The 22,116-nt window shown below is 46.3% G+C and overlaps 1 protein-coding gene across 2 annotated transcripts in view; it reads right to left on the bottom strand.

The window, feature by feature from the left end:
• Positions 1 to 5,024: 5,024 nt before the first annotated feature.
• PCGF2 (polycomb group ring finger 2) overlaps positions 5,025 to 22,116 on the bottom strand; it is a 37,285-nt gene continuing 20,193 nt past the window's right edge. For both annotated transcript variants that reach the window (XM_040437160.1, XM_040437159.1), the window contains exons 2-10: positions 20,434 to 20,582; positions 20,024 to 20,120; positions 16,421 to 16,476; positions 11,553 to 11,603; positions 8,930 to 9,041; positions 8,785 to 8,827; positions 8,560 to 8,658; positions 6,309 to 6,389; positions 5,025 to 5,963 (exon numbers count right to left, since the gene is read on the bottom strand). In XM_040437160.1, coding sequence (XP_040293094.1) covers positions 5,655 to 5,963; positions 6,309 to 6,389; positions 8,560 to 8,658; positions 8,785 to 8,827; positions 8,930 to 9,041; positions 11,553 to 11,603; positions 16,421 to 16,476; positions 20,024 to 20,120; positions 20,434 to 20,545 — 960 coding nt within the window. In that variant the 5' untranslated portion in view covers positions 20,546 to 20,582 and the 3' untranslated portion in view covers positions 5,025 to 5,654. The remainder of the gene's footprint in view (positions 5,964 to 6,308; positions 6,390 to 8,559; positions 8,659 to 8,784; positions 8,828 to 8,929; positions 9,042 to 11,552; positions 11,604 to 16,420; positions 16,477 to 20,023; positions 20,121 to 20,433; positions 20,583 to 22,116) is intronic.

Raw genomic sequence — 22,116 nt, 5'->3', positions numbered from 1 at the left:
TCTTTTGATCCCCTTTCCTATTCACCCTAATAGAGATCTATTAGGGTGAATAGGATTTTCACACTGTCCATTCTGAGCTATGCCTCGTGCATAGCTCATTATGGAGAACGCCATGGCAGCGCTTCAGCAGCGTCCAGGCTGCCATGGCAACCAATCAGAGCACCGCAATTTCACCGCTGTACGCTCGGCCAGTACGCTAACGACCAGGGGTGGATTGGCCATAGACCTTAAAAGGGAAGTTTCCCAGGGGGCCGGCCAAGCCCCCCTCTCTGCCGCTGCCCAGGTACATAATGAGCTTTCAGTAGTAATTAACGCTGTCAGAATCAGGTACTCATGTACCCAACCAGTAACAGCACATGCCCTCCTGAATTCAACTGCTGTGGCCCACATCTGACCTCACAGGCTCCATATCTTAATCAGAGACAACTGAAGGAGGAGAAGAACAGAAAATGGCAGCTATTGATGGCCACCACAGAGGAACAGCTTTTGGGGCAATATATTGTGCTGCACTATGGTATTGCTGACCCCTCCTACTTATGTTGCCCCACCTCCTGTCAATGTAGACACTCCTACAACATGGGGCCAATTTTTGTTTTTTTCCAGGGCCACTTTAAAGTGGTTCTCCAGGAAAAAAAAAAAGACTACTTCCGGTTCCGGCGCCGCCATGGATAGCAGCGTGTAGTGTGAGCTCCCCGAACGCTCTCCCATATTACCTGCTACTCCCTGCAAATTGGGACAAGATCCCAGCTAATCGGACTCTCACTCACTCCAGACGGTCCTGTGCATAGATCGCTACTTACTCACGATGGGGAGCAGATCAAAGCAAAAGACAAACCTCAAAGCTGCCAAGCCCGCGAACATGGCGCCCCATACTGAAAAGGCATGTTAGCTCTGGAAGTCGCCACATGCATCTTACCGGACCTGCAGGAATCATTATTTTCAGTAGTAGCGCAGGCCATCCAGCACATGAAGGCAGACATTGCGCAGCATATAGAACATCTGGAGACTAAGTACACTATGGTAGCTTCCGAAACCCTAACGATGCAATCTGCCTTAAGAGGCAACTCATGAGATTAAAAGATTGGCGGACAAAGTAGACATATCCCCGCAAGAATTAATTCACATTTGCGAGCGCGAACTACCTGAAGCAGTTGGTCTACAAATAATCTGTAAGGTGGAAAGAGCGCATCGCGTGGGCCCTGATTTGAGGTCCGCTGATGAAAAATCTGGTAACTTACGTAAAGTCTTGGCCATCCTTGATGAGATCAAACTCCGTCCGGAATCCCATCCATGTCCAGCTATACTGACAGTTGACGCTGAGAAAGCATTTGATAACGTGAGCTGGGGATGGATGGGGAAAGTTTTGGATGCGATAGGGCTGAGGGGGCAATTCAGGAACTATTTGAGGATGTTATACACTAACCCGAAGGCCAGTATTAATACACCAGGTTTCCTCTCTCCCGCTTTTAACTTATTTAAAGGGACCAGACAAGGGTGCCCACCTGTCACCTCACGATTTTTAATTTCCACCCATGACATAGAGGGGATAAGTGTTGGGACGAGGGAGATTCGGCAAGCTTTGTTCGCCGATGATCTCCTGGTCTTTTTGGAGAATCCGAGGAGAGATCTATACACATTATTGCGACAATTGGCCGAGTTTGGTAGCTTCTCGGGTTTTAAAATAAATGCGAATAAAAGTGAACTACTTCTCCTGAAGCAAAGAGCCAGGGAGGTGACATGGATTTCGCAAGACCTTCCTGTTAAAATAGCCACCTCGCATATAAAATACCTGGGCATAATGATAGGTCAGACCTTGGATAGTACTATATATAACCTTAATTATCCACCACTGTTTCAAAAAATTCTAAGGGAAATAGACAACTAGATGCACCTTCCATTGTCCCTAACAGAAAGGTGTCATCTAATAAAAATGATTAGATTCGCGAGGCTCTTGTACCCCTTACAGACGATACCAATATTACTTAAACATACAGACATCAAAACCCTAGAATCAGCGTTTAGCTATTTCGTGTGAAGGAGTAGAAGGCCTCGAATTTCTCTTCAGAAATTGCAATTGGCCAGGTCAGAAGGGGGACTAAACTTCCCGAATATTAGGAGATATAACATAGCGAGTAACTTCAGACACTGTATCGATTGGATAACTCAGTCGAGTCATTATTCCAATTTTGAGATAGAATCTCAATTAGTCCAACCATGGTCCTTAGGGGCTCTGTTGCACACAAAATATACGAATCTCCCACCTTCTTGATAAAGGATACAGTGGCAACCTGGAAGGTGGTACGTAAGGAATACAGCCTCTCCTTCTTACTCTCAAAATATATGCTTTTGTTGGATCACCCAGAATTTGAAAAGGGGGGACAGAATAAACAATTTATTGAATGGAAAGCTAAGGGCCTTAGATTTTGTAGGAGATTTATGGCATGAGTCGGAAAACAGATACCTTCTATTAAATGAGGTTTGCTCAAAGAACAAGTTGACCCCAAAACACTTTTTAGCATACTTGCAGATAGCGACCTTCTTGAAAGGAAGGTTTAGGGATCTTTCCTGGGAGTTTCCATCCAACCAATTTGATTCCTTGAAACTATCAAACCATAACTATTTATCTCTTGTTGATTTCACTCTTCGATTGCAAAAAAGGAAGTCGGAGACCGTAATGGCAAAGACTTTCAAGTCCTGGGAAAAGGAGTTACAAGCTCCCAATATCCAAGACAGAATCATACGGCACCATGTGAAACCTGGCGTGAAGCTCAATTTAAAATAATACATAGAGCTATTTATGGCTTTCTATGTACCAACACAGCTAAATAGGCTGACACAGTGCCCAAAATGCAAGATGAGTAATACCAACTTACACTCACCTAAAGAATTATTAGGAACACCATACTAATACGGTGTTGGACCCCCTTTTGCCTTCAGAACTGCCTTAATTCTACGTGGCATTGATTCAACAAGGTGCTGATAGCATTCTTTAGAAATGTTGGCCCATATTGATAGGATAGCATCTTGCAGTTGATGGAGATTTGAGGGATGCACATCCAGGGCACGAAGCTCCCGTTCCACCACATCCCAAAGATGCTCTATTGGGATGAGATCTGGTGACTGTGGGGGCCATTTTAGTACAGTGAACTCATTGTCATGTTCAAGAAACCAATTTGAAATGATTCGAGCTTTGTGACATGGTGCATTATCCTGCTGGAAGTAGCCATCAGAGGATGGATACATGTTCTCATTCTGTTTACGCCAAATTCGGACTCCATTTGAATGTCTCAACAGAAATCGAGACTCATCAGACCAGGCAACATTTTTCCATTCTTCAACAGTCCAATTTTGGTGAGCTCGTGCAAATTGTAGCCTCTTTTTCCTATTTGTAGTGGAGATGAGTGGTACCCGGTGGGGTCTTCTTCTGTTGTAGCCCATCCGCCTCAAGGTTGTGCGTGTTGTGGCTTCACAAATGCTTTGCTGCATACCTCGGTTGTAACGAGTGGTTATTTCAGTCAACGTTGCTCTTCTATCAGCTTGAATCAGTCGGCCCATTCTCCTCTGACCTCTAGCATCCACAAGGCATTTTTGCCCACAGGACTGCCGCAAACTGGATGTTTTTTCCCTTTTCACACCATTCTTTGTAAACCCTAGAAATGGTTGTGCGTGAAAATCCCAGTAACTGAGCAGATTGTGAAATACTCAGACCGGCCCGTCTGGCACCAACAACCATGCCACTCTCAAAATTGCTTAAATCACCTTTCTTTCCCATTCTGACATTCAGTTTGGAGTTCAGGAGATTGTCTTGACCAGGACCACACCCCTAAATGCATTGAAGCAACTGCCATGTGATGGGTTGACTAGAGAATTGCATTAATGAGAAATAGAACAGGTGTTCCTAATAATTCTTTAGGTGAGTGTATATCATGGATTATGGTCCTGCACCCAGTCGGTTTCCTTCTGGAATGTTTTCATTCAATGGTGCAAGGAGGCATTGACATTTCACTTGCCACTGTCAGTAGAGACTATATTGTTTCATAGTCACCCAGATAACCTAAAATTAACCCATACGATACATTTATGCATTTTGGCAGCCAAGAGATGCCTGTTAAGTCAGTGGCTGAGACCAAATACGCCCAACATGTCATAAATTATTGCACAAGTTAAAAACTGCTTAAAGATGGAATTCTTAGCAGCGGAGCAAAAGTAACCATAGCAACCAATCAGATTCCACCTTTCATTTTCCAAAGGAGCTATGACAAATAAAAGGTGGAATCTGATTGGTTGCTATGGGCAACTAAGCCAGTTCTACTTTACACCAGTTTGATAAATGACCCCCATAGTGCTGCCTCATCCTCCTCTCTGCTCTACTTGTCAGGAATCATGATCCTGAATACAGGTGAATCTCTGTGGGAATGGAAATGAAGAGGAGACATAAGAGGAGGATGGGGTGGGGTTAATGAGCAGCAGCACTTGTTTACAGTATCAATTACCACAGCCGGTCCTGTCCGTCCTCTCTGTACTTTGTCTCTTCATGAACTAAATTCCCCAGAGATTCAGCTAAAGTTCTTATCATCTGTATTCAGGATCATAATCCCTGACAAGTAGAGAGGAGGAGGAGGAGGAGGCAGCTCTTTACCTCAGTGATGTAAAGTAACTTGTCCTCATGTGTGATCAGGACAGGTTTTGTGTGAACTAATGGGACAGCGGCCATTTTGTTTCCCATTCCCTTGATGATTGCTCCCCAGTCAAAACGAGCCATTATAAATATAAGGTATTTGAGAATTATATTTATAATAAAGTAATATTTAAGTATTTTAATTTTCTTAATTCCCGGAGAACTCCTTTAAGTTCCCAGTCCGCCCCTGCTCACGACACTGCTTCTGAGATCTCGGAATTGGGGCATTATGATAAAGTGAATTATAAAAATTGTTGAGAGGGACTAAATGTGATTGAAGTTTGGTTTGGGGTGTATAAAAGGCTGTTCTTTAACACAATCATCCATAATCATACATACACAAGAACACTTTGTATATCTTTATTTATATTGACAGGTAGAGACACCCCACAACCCCAAAATCCCACCCACAAAGTGGACACAAAATGCTTGGGGAGGGGGGTTCATATGAAAGATGGGGGTGACGGACCCCATTGTGCCATAGTATTGTGGTGACCAGATGCGACTGAGGGCACTTTGAAAACATACATTCAACAGCGCAATAAGGAAAGTGGTGCCCCCTGGAGTGCACATCATACATAAATTGCTGACAATAAGCAAGACCTCCGGTCACATTTCTGCTCTATATCCTGTCTTTCAAAGTTCACACCATTAAAATAACTTATGAAACACGTTGTAGAAAGGAGTCTTGCGGGCGGCCAGCCCCAGGGATGACCTGTCAAGGCCTATTCCCTTCATTCAAAGTACAAACGTGACAAAAATGTTGCTTCTAAACCAACTGGTGTGGATCGGACGCTGCAACATTCAGACAAGAACGTGTCGACTCCCGCCCAACCGCTTATAAATTATAAGAAAACATTACAAAAAGATTTTAGGTGTAAGGAGGGATTAAATTACTCTTGTCCATAGAAAATAAAAAAGTTCCTTTTTTTGTAATATATACATATGTATAAAAGACTCTGGACAATTAAAATTCTCAAGTGAGAGGGGGTCCTGGAACCCCATTGAGCGTAACTTTACGCCCTCGACTGGCAGAGTGCCCATTATGGATGGTCGATGAGGGGGGGAGTTCAGTGTTGGGGTTTGGAGAGCCTTGGCAAGGAGTGGCAGGGCTGGGGAGGGAGGAGGAGGTAGAGGGGATTGGCGCTGGGCTGCTGGCCTTGTCACTGGTCGATTCCCCTTCTGACGTTGTGCCACGGTTGGCTTCTTGTAGGCTCCTTGGACGACTGAATCGTAATCGTTTGCAGGTTGGTTGGACCCGATATTTGAGAGGTAGCGGACCAGTCTGAAGAATGAGGAGAGACGGGATCAGAGTCATTGCGTTCATTACACTATAATTATTTTCTCTGTATTAATACCATAGTTTGCTGTCATTGCAGACTAAAACTTTGTGTAACTCCTTTGCATTTACACCACAGGGGTGAAGAGAGGCAGATGTGGGCTCAGAACTGGCCAGACAAGATCCATCCAACTGCCTGCTATCTCTCCGGACTTCCATGCTGGCACTGGCAGAGCATGCATGTTTGTTTCCGTAGGAAGATGGTAATAAGCCTCTGGCAGACACCAGGATGTGCTGAATTCCTAAGTGGGTGCACAATTATAATACACATTGTAATAGCATAGCACTTACCCGTCCCCAGGGGTATATGTAAGCAATGTCCATTAGGGTATAGTAGTCCTTTAGCAGCTCTTCTTCATACAGAATTTCAACCTGCAACCAAGAGCGTAGGATGAGACTTACAAATCCTGATATCATGTATTGTGTTCCCTCAGACCTAACTAGATCACCGAATACTCTTCAGGTCACAATGTAAATCATCATCCCATGCCAGCTTCAATTCTGATCGTACTTATGAGCGGGGTGTGCGTTGGGACATCTAGGGCTGCAGTAAACGATTATTTTAGTAATTAAGTATTCTATCGATTATTTTTTACAATTAACCGAGTAATCTAATAAGAAAAAATGAATTAAGACTTTTCCTTTATAAAAACTCATAAGACCCCCTGCCATCAGTCCCCAACACCCTTCGTTTCCCACTGTGCGATCAACCCAAGTGCATCAGTTCCTCCAGTGCCATCAGGTCCGTTCCCCCAGTGCCATCAGGTCCACTCCCCCAGTGCCATCAGGTCCACTCCCCCAGTGCCATCAGGTCCACTCCCCCAGTGCCATCAGCTCTCTCCCACCAAGTGCCATCAGCTCTACCCCACCACAGTGCCATCAGCTCCACTCCCCAGTGCCATCAGCTCCTCTCCCCCCATTGTGCCATCAGCTCTCCCCCATTGTGCAATCAGCTCTCCCCCCCCACTGTGCCATCAGCTTTACTCCCCCCTTGTGCCATCAGCTTTACTCCCCCCCCCCCCCCCCCCGTGCCATCAGCTTTACTCCCCCCCTTGTGCCATCAGCTTTACTCCCCCCTTGTGCCATCAGGTCCACTCCCCCAGTGCCATCAGCTCTCTCCCACCAAGTGCCATCAGCTCTACCCCACCACAGTGCCATCAGCTCCACTCCCCAGTGCCATCAGCTCCTCTCCCCCCATTGTGCCATCAGCTCTCCCCCCCCCCCCACTGTGCCATCAGCTTTACTCCCCCCTTGTGCCATCAGCTTTACTTCACCCCCCCCCCCCCCCCCCCGTGCCATCAGCTTTACTCCCCCCTTGTGCCATCAGCTTTACTCCCCCCTTGTGCCATCAGCTTTACTCCCCCCTTGTGCCATCAGGTCCACTCCCCCAGTGCCATCAGGTCCACTCCCCCAGGGCCATCAGCTCTCTCCCACCAAGTGCCATCAGCTCTACCCCACCACAGTGCCATCAGCTCCTCTCCCCCCATTGTGCCATCAGCTCTCCCCCCATTGTGCCATCAGCTCTCCCCCCCCCCACTGTGCCATCAGCTTTACTCCCCCCTTGTGCCATCAGCTTTACTCCCCCATCGCGCCATCAGCTTTACTCCCCCATCGCGCCATCAGCTTTACTCCCCCATCGCGCCATCAGCTTTACTCCCCCATCGCGCCATCAGCTTTACTCCCCCATCGCGCCATCAGCTTTACTCCCCCATCGCGCCATCAGCTTTACTCCCCCATCGCGCCATCGTCTCTGCTGCCCTGCGCCTCCTGACACCCGGATTGCACAGCGCAATTGGTTGCTATGACGCTGTGCACTCCAGGTGCCCGGCCTTAGTTGCACCCCCGCCCGCTCGGTTTCACCAACTTACCTTTCCAGCAGGGGGCGCCGCCGACACTCCATCGTTCCGTGCTGCTCTGCGTCTGACGTCACACAGCGTGTCAGGTCACGGCGTGCGTACGTCAGTGCAGCGCGGAAACATGAACGTGCTGTGAAGTGTCCGGACGCCCCCTGCTGGAAAGGAGAGTCTTCCAAGCGCAGCGGGAGACCACGGAGCGGGAGTAATAGCAATCGCTTCACTCCCGCTCCGTGGTAACATGACACAAACGAATCTTCGATGCAAAATTTTTTTTGCATTGAGGATTTTTTGGTGTCGAATTGTGTTGAGTAATCGTTTCAGCCCTAGGGACACCCACTGATGAATGGAAGCTAATCAGTCTGTGCTCAGATATTCCCAGTAAAGACAATGGGACTATATAAGATGTATGGTCCATATTGATGTTAATGTGTTTTTTTTCCCCAAAAACAGCACTGCAGCCCAATAGCGAGAAGAAGAAACAGAAATAAAGACCATGTGCATGAGCCCGGCTACTTTAGGAGAGATATCAGAATTTTGGGGTGTCCATAGGTGCTGTCTCTATGCTGCCACCACACAGAACTCCACTAAACTCAAAGCATTTAGGGAAGCTTGTATGGAACTACCCTATATTGTCAAAATAACATTTCTCACCCCAGCTGCCACTAGGCTTCTATTTTGCCTTGTACCTTGTACTTGCTTGGAACGTCCATCTTGTTTCGCAAGAATTTAGCAAGGTGAGTTATGGTCATGGCTGCAGGACAACGCAGGAATCGAAGACTGTTCCTCTATCAGGACAGAGGTAGAAAATCAACCACATAAACTATCCACCAAAGTAATGTCACTGTTCATAAAGAGAGCACAGACCTCAGATATCAAAGTGACCACATATATATCCATGCCATGCTGTTTACCTTCTCAAGGTCTTCACTGTCTGCTAACTCTTGTGTCTCATCACTGGTAAAATATGGAAAGTGAATATTATAAAACCAGAACTGATGAGGGCGACATTATCTGTAGGCACAGTATACCCCTCCCCATAGTCCGCCTAATACCTACCTTGCATCCTCTGAGAACTGGATTGATAGACTGATGCTCTCCTCCTCATGTGCCACCAATTCTCCAGTCTCAGTGACTTTGTCCCCCTGCTCGGAGCTGGAGCCAGTGTTAGCTGGAAAACATCCGCACACAACAGACAAATCAATGGAGTGGTGTTCTCACATTATACATTCACTTCTGAGTGTTCCTATATCTCTTGATGCATGCAGTGCCTTTCTCCTTTTTTGTACTGTTGTGCTTGTGTTCAGTCACAGGTTTTAATATACCGATATCAGGTCTGGACATATGATACTATACACCAGAGCACATTAAAGAGGTGTTGGCCTTCTTCATTCTAAGTAGGGCTGCATCTAACGATTATTTGAATAATCGATTAGTTGTCGATAATTTCATCAATTAATCGGGAAAAAACACCAAAATGACAAAAAAAGGGGTTTATATGATTTTACTTGAAAAAGGCTATATTAAAACAAATTGTGAATGGCACTGTTATGGAGAGGGATCTGCGGGTGGCACTGTTATGGAGGGGGATCTGCGGGTGGCACTGTTATGGAGGGGGATCTGCGGGTGGCACTGTTATGGAGGGGGATCTGCGGGTGGCACTGTTATGGAGGGGGATCTGCGGGTGGCACTGTTATGGAGGGGGATCTGCGGGTGGCACTGTTATGGAGGGGGATCTGCGGGTGGCACTGTTATGGGGGGGGGGATCTGCGGATGGCACTATTATGGGGGGGGGGGATCTGTGCACTGTTATGGGGAGAGGGATCTGTGGATGACACTATATATCATCTTATGCTATATGTGTCATCCACAGATCTCCCCCATAGCAGTGTCATCCACAGATCCCCCCTCCCCATAACAGTGCCATACACAGATCCCCTCCATAACAGTGCCATACACAGATCCCCCTCCCATAACAGCCCTGGCACGCCGCTCACAGCAGTATTCCTTAACCGGCAGTAACTTTTACTTTAAATCACCGCATCTTCTTTTACCTTACAATGAAGCGCCAGTAACAGGCAGAGCGGGCGGCGGCGTAACGTCACTTACTCACGTGACGCGCCTGCTCCGCCTACTTTATGAATGAAGCAAGCGGAGCATGCGCGTCACGTGAGTAAGTGACGTTACGCCGCCGCCCGCTCTGCCTGTTACTGGAGCTTCATGGTAAGGTAATAAAGATGCGGTGATCTAAAGTTCAAGGACCCGCAGGCATAGCGCCTGACTGCCCGCATAGCAACGAATCGGCCGATTATTCGATAACGGGATTCGTTGATAACGAATCCCGTTATCGAATATTATTGATAACGTAGATTAATCGTTGCAGCCCTAATTCTAAGGATCGGTGGGTGGATACTAGAGGTCAGATCTTCCCGATCATAAAGTGAAAACATTCTAGATGAAATAGATGAAATAAGGACAAAGTGTAACTGCCGTTCTATTTTTATTTGTGTAATGTGTAGGGGCAGTGATACTAACCGTTTTTTGTAATATACTTTAATTACTGAAATTGTGCATTTCTATTAGAAAAATAGCTGTAAAGTGGCCCATATTGAGCCCTAGCGACGCTCCTCTGTCTTCTGTTTACATAACACAGTCAGTGTTGAGCAAGTCTCCACCGTTATGTAAACAGAAGACAGAGGAGCGTCGCTAGGGCTCAATATGGGCCACTTTACAGCTATTTTTCTAATAGAAATGTATGATTTCAGTAATTAAAGTATATTACAAAAAAGGTCAGTATCACTGCCTCTACACATTACACAAATAAAAATAGAACGGCAGTTACACTTTAACGATGAAAGCAAATTGCCTACACTCACCTACCAAACAACGAAATTGTAAAATCTATGAACTTCCAGTGACATTAAATAATGATGACCTATCCTCAATTAATATTATCAACATCTCATCATTTGGGTCTGGCTACCGGCTGCCCCGATGATCAGCAGCTTGAAGAGACCGCAGCGCTTGGGGCGTAACATCCATCTGTCAAGTAAATAGGATTGAGCTGCAATATAATATACAGGCACTACCCAAAGGACAGCTCTGTGCTTGGCACAGTATGAAAAGAAGCAGGACCTTCAAACAGCTGTTTTGCAGGGGTGCTGGGAGCCACCCCCCAACAATCAGTTATAGATGGCCTATCCTGATCACAGATCATCAATATTGAATTCCCAGAAAACCTCTTTAGGCTACTTTCACACTGGTGTTTTGGCTTTCCGTCAGCGAGATCCGTTCAGGGCTCTCACAAGCGGTCCAAATCCGTTTTGCCCTAATGCATTCTGAATGGAAAAGGATCCGCTCAGAATGCATCAGTTTGCCTCTGTTCCGTCTCCATTCCACTTTGGTGTCCGTCTGAGGGAACTGAGCCAAACGGATCCGTTCTGACACACAATGTAAGTCAATGGGGACTAATCCGTTTTCACTGACACAATATGGCAAGAATAGAAAACGGATCCGTCTTGGCTATGTTAAAGATAATACAAACGGATCCGTTCTGAACGGATGCAGAAGGTTGTATTATCTGAACGGATCCGTCTGTGCACATCCATGACAGAGCCGCACCAAACACGAGTGTGAAAGTAGCCTTAACTGTTTTAAATGACAAGTTCATGAGAATGCTCACCTTCTTTACGAGCATACGAGGCGTAAAACTCCCTTCGTCTTTTCATCTCATCTGTAGAGGAGACAATAAATGACCTTCAGATTAACAGCTGTAGCACATATGTACAATCTCTTAGGACGCAGCACTTTAATTCTATGTACAAGCTTTGCTCTTCTTGTGAAAAAGCGAGCAGATCCTATAGGATCTCTTCCCTGCACCTCCTAAGGGCTAGTTCAGAGGAGAGTGTCCTGTGTAGAAACCACGCTCCACGTGTGAGCGCGATTCCCCTTTATGGACACTGCTTGTTTAGCAGGAGCGCACAACATTATACTGATTTATAATGCTGTGCGTCCCTGCATGACCTTACCGCTACAGAATTATATTGACATAATGCTGTCAGTGTGATTCTGTAGCAGTAAGGTCAGTAACCAGCTCGGTCTACTACACAGTGAATGAGGCTATGAAGTTTCAGTGCTGGAGCTATTTAAAAGAGTTGACTGGTGGTGGTGCCGGGAGTTGGACCCTTGCTGATCAGATTCTGATGACCTATCCTAAGGATAGACCATCAAAAAAGTCCTTGAAAACCTATTTAAGGGTGTCTGCAAACGGCAGGTCACGAGTGAATTTTGTGAGAATAAAAAAACGCAGAGTAAGTCCCCCTGCACGCGAACGTGTGCACCCCGTGGTCGTGCTGCGGGCCGCAATGCACGATCACAGTCCGTGGGGCAGCCGCAGCGGATCGCGGACCCATTCACTTTATTGGGTCCGCGATCCGGCCGTTTCCGCAAAAAGATAGGACATGTTCTATCTTTTTGCGGAATGGAAGTATGGGATGAAACCCCACGGAAGCCTTCCGTAGGGTTCCGTTCTGTGCTTCCGTTCCGCATCTCCGGATCCATTCAAGTGAATGGGTCCGCATCCGTGATGCGGAATGCCCACGGAACGGCACCCGTGTATTGCGGATCCGCTAATGCGGTCCGCAATACGGCAACGGGAAGCACACGTTCGTGTGCAGGGGGCCTTATACAGTACAAGCAAAGTATGTAGATACTGATGATCTATCCTCGGTATAGGTCATCAATATCAGATTGGCGGGGGTCCGACACCCTGTACCCTGACCGATCAAATGACTCAGGCAGCTGCAAGCACTGGAAGCACAAGGTTCTGTCCTCTGTGCAGCAGCCGTGCTGGAGTACTGCAGTATGCCAGTGCCACAATCTACACAGTGGACGGACCTTTCTGTCCAGCGTATAGTTCCTAGTGCTGGCAGCTGCCTGAAACAGTTGAACAGCAGGGGTGCAGAGTGTCGGACCCACACCAATCTGATATAGATGGCCTACCCTGAAGATAGGTCATAAATATCTAGTACCAGGAAATCCCTTTAAGATAGCCATAGTACATTTCTATATGGAGACCCTGGCAATTTCCAATAAGCTACAGTATATAATGTCTGTTGGACTGTCAGCTGTTTTGCTGATGTCTGAAGGGAACGTGGATAAGGAGGACGGATTTTTCTGCTTTGAACCTACTGAGATAGTGGTCAGCTAAAAGTTAAAGTTATCTTGTGTCCGTGACTCCGTGGTGAGATTTATACCCAATAATTCCCTCGGCTCACCCCTAGTCCATTACCGCTACCTCCGCCTACTAATACACACACATTATTAGGCTATATGGGCAATACATCATTAGCTGCCCTTATTCTAGTGTGCCAGGTAGACTTCTGAAATTCTATGGTGACTGGAGGCACCCAGAGCTCCTGAAGTCTTGGAGCCGGTGCTTGATCTTATTCATATCCACATGTCTCTCTAGATTAAACAAACATCTAATTACTAAGTAGAAATCGATGGGAAACAGAACAGTGCTTGACCTATACAGATCAAATTCCTGGTTTCAAGATACTGTGGACAGAAGTGGTCCTTGGGAACTAAAGCCAGCCATATGCACTCAAAAGCTGTTGGCTGATAGCTATCTCTTCCAACTCCCCCATATACATACATGTTCAGTTCGGCCGAGCGTGTATGTGTATTCAATTGGGAGAGAGGAGAAATCCCCTTTTCCCGATCCTTCTCTCCCTTGACACCATCTGTGGGGGAGAATTAGGAGTTCCACGCACACATCAGACTGTCGGGTTTGGCCAATAATACACTAATGTATATTAAACAATTACATGGCAATAAAAGGTAATTGCCAGAAATCCCTCTCTAATATGGTTCTAATGACCTTTCTCATGGCAGCTGAGCAGTGAAGAAGTGAAAATTTTACATGACATTACATATACTATTGTGAACACATGGAAATAACTCCCAGTGAATCTGTGTTTATAGTTATCCATCATTTGCTTTGAGGAACTCATATGTAAAATGCAAAGCAATGAAATAAAAGCTAAAAAAAAACACAAAAAAACAAATCTTACAACACCTGCTCTCCATAGATAACATCCAATACATTGTCAGGTTGTCAGACTTCATAAAATCTTCTCGCTCTATTGTTTACATAGTAATATCAAACTACTTACACGTTTCAAGCCATACTGGTCCTTAAGAAAATAAAATGACTGAAAATACTTAAATATTACTTTATTATAAATATATTCCCAAATACCTTTCATTAGGTATAATGACTCATTATGTCTAGGGAGCAATCATCAGAGGAAATAAAATGGCCGCCGTCCTATTAGTACACACAAAACCTGTCCTAATCACACAGCAGGACAAGTTACTTCACAACACTGAGCTAAAGAACTGCTTCATCCTCCTCTCTGCTCTGCTTGTCAGGGATTATTCTCCTGAATACAGCTGATAATATCTTCAGTTGAATCTCTGTAGGAATTGGGTTCATGAGGAGACATTAAGTACAGAGAGGAGGGTGGGATGTGGATAATGGGCAACAGCACTTGTATGCAGTCTCGTTTACTACAGCCCCACATTACCACAGTCTGTCCTGTCCGTCCTCTGTACTTCATATTTCCTCATGAACACTATTCCCACAGACATTCAGCTAAAGATCTTATCTTGTCCTGCTGTGTGTTTAGGACAGGTTTTGTGTGCACTAATAGGACAGTGGCCATTTTATTGCTCCCCAGACAAAACGAGCCATTATATCTAATGAAAGGTATTTGGGAATATATTTATAATAGAGTAATATTTAAGTATTTTCATTTTCTTAATTCCCAGAGAACCCGTTTAATCATAGCTTAAGCTGACCAGTTTGGCTCCGTTCTGCCTCCATTCCGCTCTGGAGGCGGACACCAGAACGCTGCTTGCAGCCTTTTGGTGTCCGCCTGGCGATGCGGAGTCAAACGGATCCGTCCTGCCTTACAATGTAAGTCAATGGGGACGGATCTGTTTACATTGACATAATATGGTGCAATTGTAAACGGATCCGTCCCCCATTGACTTTCAATGTAAGTCAGGACCGATCCGTTTGACTTAGACTTTTTTTTGACAGAGTAATGCAGACGGATACCAGCGTTTGCATTATAGGTGCGGATCCGTCTGTGCAGATACCAGACGGATCCGCACCTAAACGCAGGTGTGAAAGTAGCCTAAGCTATGAACTTTCCTTCTATTGATGGGACACAGATTTGTTGTTTGAGATGAGGGACATTTCAATGACTGCATCCCACAATGATAAAAAAAAGAAACATTAAAAAACTAAATCCTGCACCCAGATAGCATCTGACCAGCTCATGTGCGTTAAGGAAAGCACCAACAGTTGCTTAAAAAAATGATCTAACATGGCTGTGTAAAACCTCCAGTCTGGCCACACTGAGCTCCAGGACTTGTGATCCAAATACAGATGTTGAAATGTGGCTGGAACTGGCCTTGAGAAGTGGTTTAACTACACAATGTGAAAAGAAAGACTGAGCATTTTTATCAAAAGTCTGGTGCTGGTGTCCTTTTCCCTATGTGTGATACTAGACGTTACGGACGTCAGAGCCGAGGGAAGATAACCTGGATTGCTCTGAGACGACTGAGGGGAGATCTAATAACTATGTATAAATATATCAGGGGTCAGTACAGAGATCTATCCCATCATCTATTTATCCCCAGGACTGTGACGAGGGGACATCCTCTGCATCTGGAGGAAAGAAGGTTTGTACACAAACATAGAAGAGGATTCTTTACGGTAAGAGCAGTGAGACTATGGAACTCTCTGCCTGAGGAGGTGGTGATGGTGAGTACAATAAAGGAATTCAAGAGGGGCCTGGATGTATTTCAGGAGTGTAATAATATTACAGGCTATAGCTACTAGAGATGGGTCGTTGATCCAGGGAGTTATTCTGATTGCCTGATTGGAGTCGGAAATTTTTTCCCCCTTAAGGCCTCATGCACACGACCATTGTTGTGTTCCGTGTCCGTTGTTCCGTTTTCCGTGATTTTCTGCGGACCCATTCACTTTCAATGGGTCCGTTGAAAACTTGGATAATGCACCGTTTGTCATCCGCGTCAGTGATCCGTGTTTCCAGACGGTCAAAAAAATATGACCTGTTCTATTTTTTTTTACGGACAACGGTTCCCAGACCCATTCAAGTCAATGGGTCCGTGAAAAAACACGGAGGCACACAAGATTGTCATCCGCGTCCGCTTTTTCCCTATCATTTGCAAGGCAAACTTGACTTACAGTAGATTTTTTTTTCACTTTTCATGTCTGGTGAACCTCCAAAAATCAAGGAAGACACACGGAAACAAAAACGGATCACGGAACAACTTTTTGCGGACCGCAAAAAAATACTGTCGTGTGCATGAGGCCTACTAAAGGGGGAAAATTGGCTTCTACCGCACAGTTTTTTTTTTGTCTTCCTCTGGATCAACTTGCAGGATAACAGGCCGAACTGGATGGACAGATGTCTTTTTTCGGCCTTATATACTAGGTTACTATGCTCTCACCTCTGAAGAGTCCCGGCACAAGCTTATATACAATGTCTTGCAATGTTTTATCCGACCTAAACAAGAATAAAAGTTATTAGTAACTGTGACTCCTTTGAACATATTAATCTTTTTTTTAATTTTTTTTTTTTTATTTCTAACATTTCTGTTTCCGATATGTCTGTCATTACTTCTCCTACAACTGTTGCCACCCAGCTTTCTGACACTGAACTACAATGCTACATCTGCCTATTATGTAGCCTGACATTCTGACTTCCTGTAGGACCTGTAATGGTGGCTATATTAGTAGTCATACAGCTTTCCCAGAAACAGGTGGAAGTTTATCATCTTCCCTACATGTGTTTTCGACATATAAAAGTCACAAAACCCTGGTTTTGCAACTTTTTCAATGCCACTGCAACCATTTAGAAGCAAGTGGCGTTTTACATCACCCTCACCAGGCTTACGAAAAGGGGATGTGGGCCGACAGTACATCACCCTCACCAGGCTAATACGAAAAGGGCATGTGGGCTGACTGTGCATCACCCTTACCAGGCTTACGAAAAGGGTGTGTGGTCCGACTGTACATCACCCTCACCAGGCTTACGAGAAGGGTGTGTGGTCCGACTGTACATCACCTTCACCAGGCTTACGAAAAGGGTGTGTGGTCCGACTGTACATCACCCTCACCAGGCTTACGAAAAGGGGATGTGGGCCGACTGTGCATCACCCTCACCAGGCTTACGAAAAGGGGATGTGGGCCGACAGTACATCACCCTCACCAGGCTAATACGAAAAGGGCATGTGGGCTGACTGTGCATCACCCTTACCAGGCTTACGAAAAGGGTGTGTGGTCCGACTGTACATCACCTTCACCAGGCTTACGAAAAGGGTGTGTGGTCCGACTGTACATCACCCTCACCAGGCTTATGAAAAGGGGATGTGGGCCGACTGTGCATCACCCTCACCAGGTTTATGAAAAGGGTGTGTGGTCCGACTGTGCATCACCCTCACCAGGCTTATGAAAAGGGGTTGTCCGCCCCAGCTCATTCATCATTATTTGGAAACTGGTATAAAAAAAGGCTGAAATATACCGGAGCCCCGAGCTACCAAGGATTTCAGTTTGGCGCACAGAGCATCGGAAGAGACATGTCATTTATGCGACTAGAGTTGTTGCGATACCAAATTTTTGTTTCGATACCATAAAAAAGTATTGCGATACTCGATACAATGCGAAAAAAATAAACCAAAAATGCAACATGCATTCCGCATTTAAAAAATGGCGAATCGTGCAGTTTTTATTTATTTATTTTTTTCTGTTCCGGCGTTCACTGCATAGATTTTTTAAATATTTTAATAGTTTGGACTTTTCGGACGTGGCGATATGTGATATGTTTATTTATTGTTTATATATTTTATATGTGATATTGGGAAAGGGGGTGATTTATACTTAATATTTTGGTCTTTTTTTTTTTTACTTTTTATTTAATAACTATTTCCCCCCTTAGGGGCCAGAACCTGGGATCTTCTAATCCTTTGTCCTATTCGCCCTAATAGAGATCTATCAGGGTGAATAGGATCTCACACTCTCCCTGCTGCCCTGGGATTTGTGCACAGGGCAGCAGAGAGCTGACTATGGCAGCCAGGGCTTCAGTAGCATCCTGGCTGCCATGGTAACCGATCGGAGCCCCAGGATTACACTGCTGGGGCTCCGATCAGAAGCTGCCACTGCACCACCAAAGAAGAGGAGGGGACCCTGTGGCCACTGCCACCAATAATTTTAATACTGGGGGGTTGAGAGGGGCGGGCGCACTGTGCACCAATGATTTTAATGGGGTGGGGGCGCACTGCGCCACCAGTCATAATACAGGAGGCGGGCACTGGGAGCAGATCAGCGGCAGTTAACTCTCAGCTCCCTGTCAGAGGCAGGGTGCCGGCTATGCGATTCTGCTGCCGGCACCTGCCTCCTATATTATGTGTTAAAGACGACCTTATATGGGTCCGCACTTTAAGTAGCAGGCTACACAGAGCAGCGCCCAGAGATGTCCCAGCACTTACTATTATTCCTGGGCGCTGCTCCGTTCGCCCGCTGTGCCCCATTACTGTCTCCTGCTCCATATGCCAATTACCATCGGAGCAATGGGGAGGAGACATCAGCTTCTCTAGTGGGTGTTCCTTCTCCCTGGCTGTAGCGCTGTCCAATTGCAGCGCAGGGAGAAGGAACGCCCACTAGAGAAGCTGATGTCTCCTCCCCATTGCTCCGATGGTAATTGGCATATGGAGCAGGAGACAGTAATGGGGGCACAGCGGGCGAACGGAGCGGCGCCCAGGAATAATAGTAAGTGCTGGGACATCTCTGGGCGCCGCTCTGTGTAGCCTGCTGCTTAGTCTGGACCCAGGAAAAGTCCTATCATTGGTGGCGCAGGCACCCGCCCCTCTCTTCTCATTGGTGGCAGCGGCACAGGGGGAGGGAGGACAGCTTCCTTCTCCCCTGTGCTGCTGAGAGAACATGAGCGTGCCGACAGCAGCGCGCTCATGTTCTGTGATACTAGACTGCGCAGCAGCGCAGCCCAGTATAAAAAGAAATGGAAATCCCGGTATCGTATCAATACCGGGACAAAAGTATCGATTGGGTATTGAAATTTTGATACCCGCAACAACCTCTAAGCGACTTGTCATAAATTACATGCTCCCTCTGGCAGAGCAGGCCTTATCAAGACCATAGCAGCAAGTGCCCATCTTGATAAATCAAGGCCTTAGTATTTTGAGATGAACACAAGTATAGGAACCGAAACACAAAAATAATCTTAGGCTCTGTTCACACCAGCATTCCCTTTATCCTCCTAATCCCTTTTCAAACAGATACTGGCCAAACCGAAATGGAACCCATTCACTTTAGGCCTATGTACTACTATGTTGCGGCAGACAAAGTCCATGCTCATGGCGGCCAAAGACTGCACATTTTGAAGGTAAATCTGATGTATTACCTTCATGTGGCTATTGGCTGCTGCCGCCATGGATGGACAGGGGTTTTTTAACATGCTGCTGCCGTAACCTTTGAACATACCCTAATATGATCCATCAGGTTTCTGGTGTTTTCTGGTACTGCAGCCTGCGATATTCTTACCAAACGTACCAGAAACCGATAATGCCTTAAAGCGTTGTCCCATGTCGACATTTATGGCATATCGCTAGGATATGTCACTAATGTAAGATAGCAGCAGGTCCCAAAGGCGGGACCACACCTATCACCAGAACAGGGTCGCTATAATGAAGGAAGAACATGGCCACCCTTCATTTACCACTATGGGAGTTCTGAAAGTAGTTGAGCACTGGCTCACTAGTTCTGACAGTAAGTAGAGAGGTAGCCATATTTGCCCGGGTTCCACTCCATTCACTACTATGTTTTAGTGCACTCGTTCAGTTATTTTGGATAGCAGTGAATGGAGAGGATGCCACACATGGGCGGTGTGCTGTCCTTCACTTCGGGGGTCCCGTTCTGGAGATAGGAGGAGATCCCAGAGGTCTGACCCACACATATCTGACATCTGTAGCAACCCCTTTAAATACCTCTCTAGAGCCCGCAGCATGAAACATGGCAGCCGTGACTTCAGCAGTACGCACCTGATGCTGAGAAGTGGGCGTCCTTTGTGGACCTGCGAGTCGCACATGGGGCAGAACTTGTGGGCTTCTAAGTAGCGCAGGATGCATGTCTTGCAGACTGTGGGAGGACAAGCAAAATGAGGTATTAGTGCTGTTACAGTGTGTAGGCTGGCATAACAGGAACAGACACCATACTTCACTGCCGGCAGGCACAGGAGGGAGGCTGCAGTAAAGCGCTATCAATGTTGCTAGTGTTTTCGGCAGTAATCACATTTCAGTGCACCAATTTGAAACTTGATTTGATGAATCTGACGTAACGCCACTATCTCGCGACGCCCCACCGTGCTCCATACATGCCACGGTGCAGTAGTTTCATACATTACTATCCTGACGACCATGTAATTCAATTTTACCAAACAATGTGCACTCACAGGAATGCAGACACTCCACAATGGTGGCGGCATCAATGAAGTACCCTCCACACAGCGCACACATGAGGTGCGGGTTGAGCTCGGTCATTTTGATCCGTTTGGTCCGATGCATTGTGCAGCAGGGGGAAGGGGATGTGGGGAGGGGAACTCTGTAGAGAAAAGGAAGAAAATGTATTAAACATATGCAAATCTAAACTGCAAGCAGTAACAAAGGGGTCAACAGTGGCAAGTAATAGGTTATAAGTACCATCATGGGAAAGAATAGAGTACGCTAGGCTGCTGCATGCTCTCCTGTGTTATCACTAGGCCTTAGAAAGGACTAGAAACACTGCCCCCTGGAGGCTGCAGGTGAACTGCAGGCCAATACATTGGAGGGAAAAAGGGAAATGTTCCAAGTACAATTCCTTGGCTTCATCAACACATCAGGATAAATCCAGGCATGAGGAGCGGTTATACAATACGGGTGATGGGAAGTGTACTAACAATAGCTCGGAGTGATATACATTCCATACTATGGAGTATCTGCCCACTAGTTCCTACCAATGGGCATGATCTGACATGCTGGCAGCAGATAGAGGGTACGAGGGCATAAAGGTATCATTCCCACCACCGGTTTCAGCTACATATGTAATTTTGCTTGTCTGACTGTAGGCTATCTAATCATAAGACTCCAAAATGTAACGTTCCCTGGCAATAATACAGCGAAAAGAACCAATCCATTTAAAGGGCCAGTAAACCTAAAGTCCACAGTTCCACCACATCATAGCAGCCTGAAACTGGCCTTTTTTAATTTAAGTTTATTGATTTTTCTATTATATTGACAAGTTGTCAATGACAACATCGAAAGCAACATCGGGGTATGCAGACCACAGATAACGTTTAATATAGGCATCTGCTCGGCACACACACTGGCGGACAACAATACTGAAATGTCATCTGATGCCAAAGGGCACTAGTGCCCCCTATGGTATAGTAACCTGCCTTCAGGTCTCCCACAAGGTCCCGCAATCTCAACTGAAACTACACCAGGCAACACACGTCTGTCAGCCCCTCCCCCGCCAAAACATGATGGGGGTGATAACAGAGAACAGACTGCATTCATCTGCACTGCAACCATTAAAGGGCATCTGTCAGCAGATTTGTACCTATGACACTGGCTGACCTGTTACATGTGCACTTGGCAGCTGAAGGCATCTGTGTTGGTCCCATGTTCATATGTGTCCACATTGCTGAGATAAATGATGTTTTAATAAATGCAACTGTCGCACCCTCTGCACTTTGATTGACAGAGCCAGGGGTGATTGACTAGGGCTGCAACGAGTACTCCATTAAATCGAGTAACTCGACACAAAAGAATCCTCAAAGCAAATTTTTTGCATCGAGGATTCGTTCGTGTCACGTGACCACGGAGCGGGAGTGAAGCGCTTGCTATTACTCCCGCTCCGTGGTCTCCCGCTGGCCCGCAATGCTCTCGGAATACTCACCTTTCCAGCAGGGGGCCTCCGGACACTCCACAGCACGTCCATGGTCCCGCGCTGCACTGACCCCCTGGCGTACGCACGCCGTGACCTGACGTGTTGTGTGACGTCAGGCCCAGAGCAGCGCGGAAAGATTGAGTGTCGGCGCCGTCCCTGCTGGAAACGTAAGTTGGTGACACCGAGGGGGTGAGGGCACGACTAAGGC

The sequence above is a fragment of the Bufo bufo genome, chromosome 6 (assembly GCF_905171765.1).
Source record: "Bufo bufo chromosome 6, aBufBuf1.1, whole genome shotgun sequence".
In the NCBI taxonomy this organism is placed as follows: domain Eukaryota; kingdom Metazoa; phylum Chordata; class Amphibia; order Anura; family Bufonidae; genus Bufo; species Bufo bufo.
Note: the sequence above shows the minus strand (reverse complement) of the source record. Positions and strands in the feature narration are given on the sequence as shown.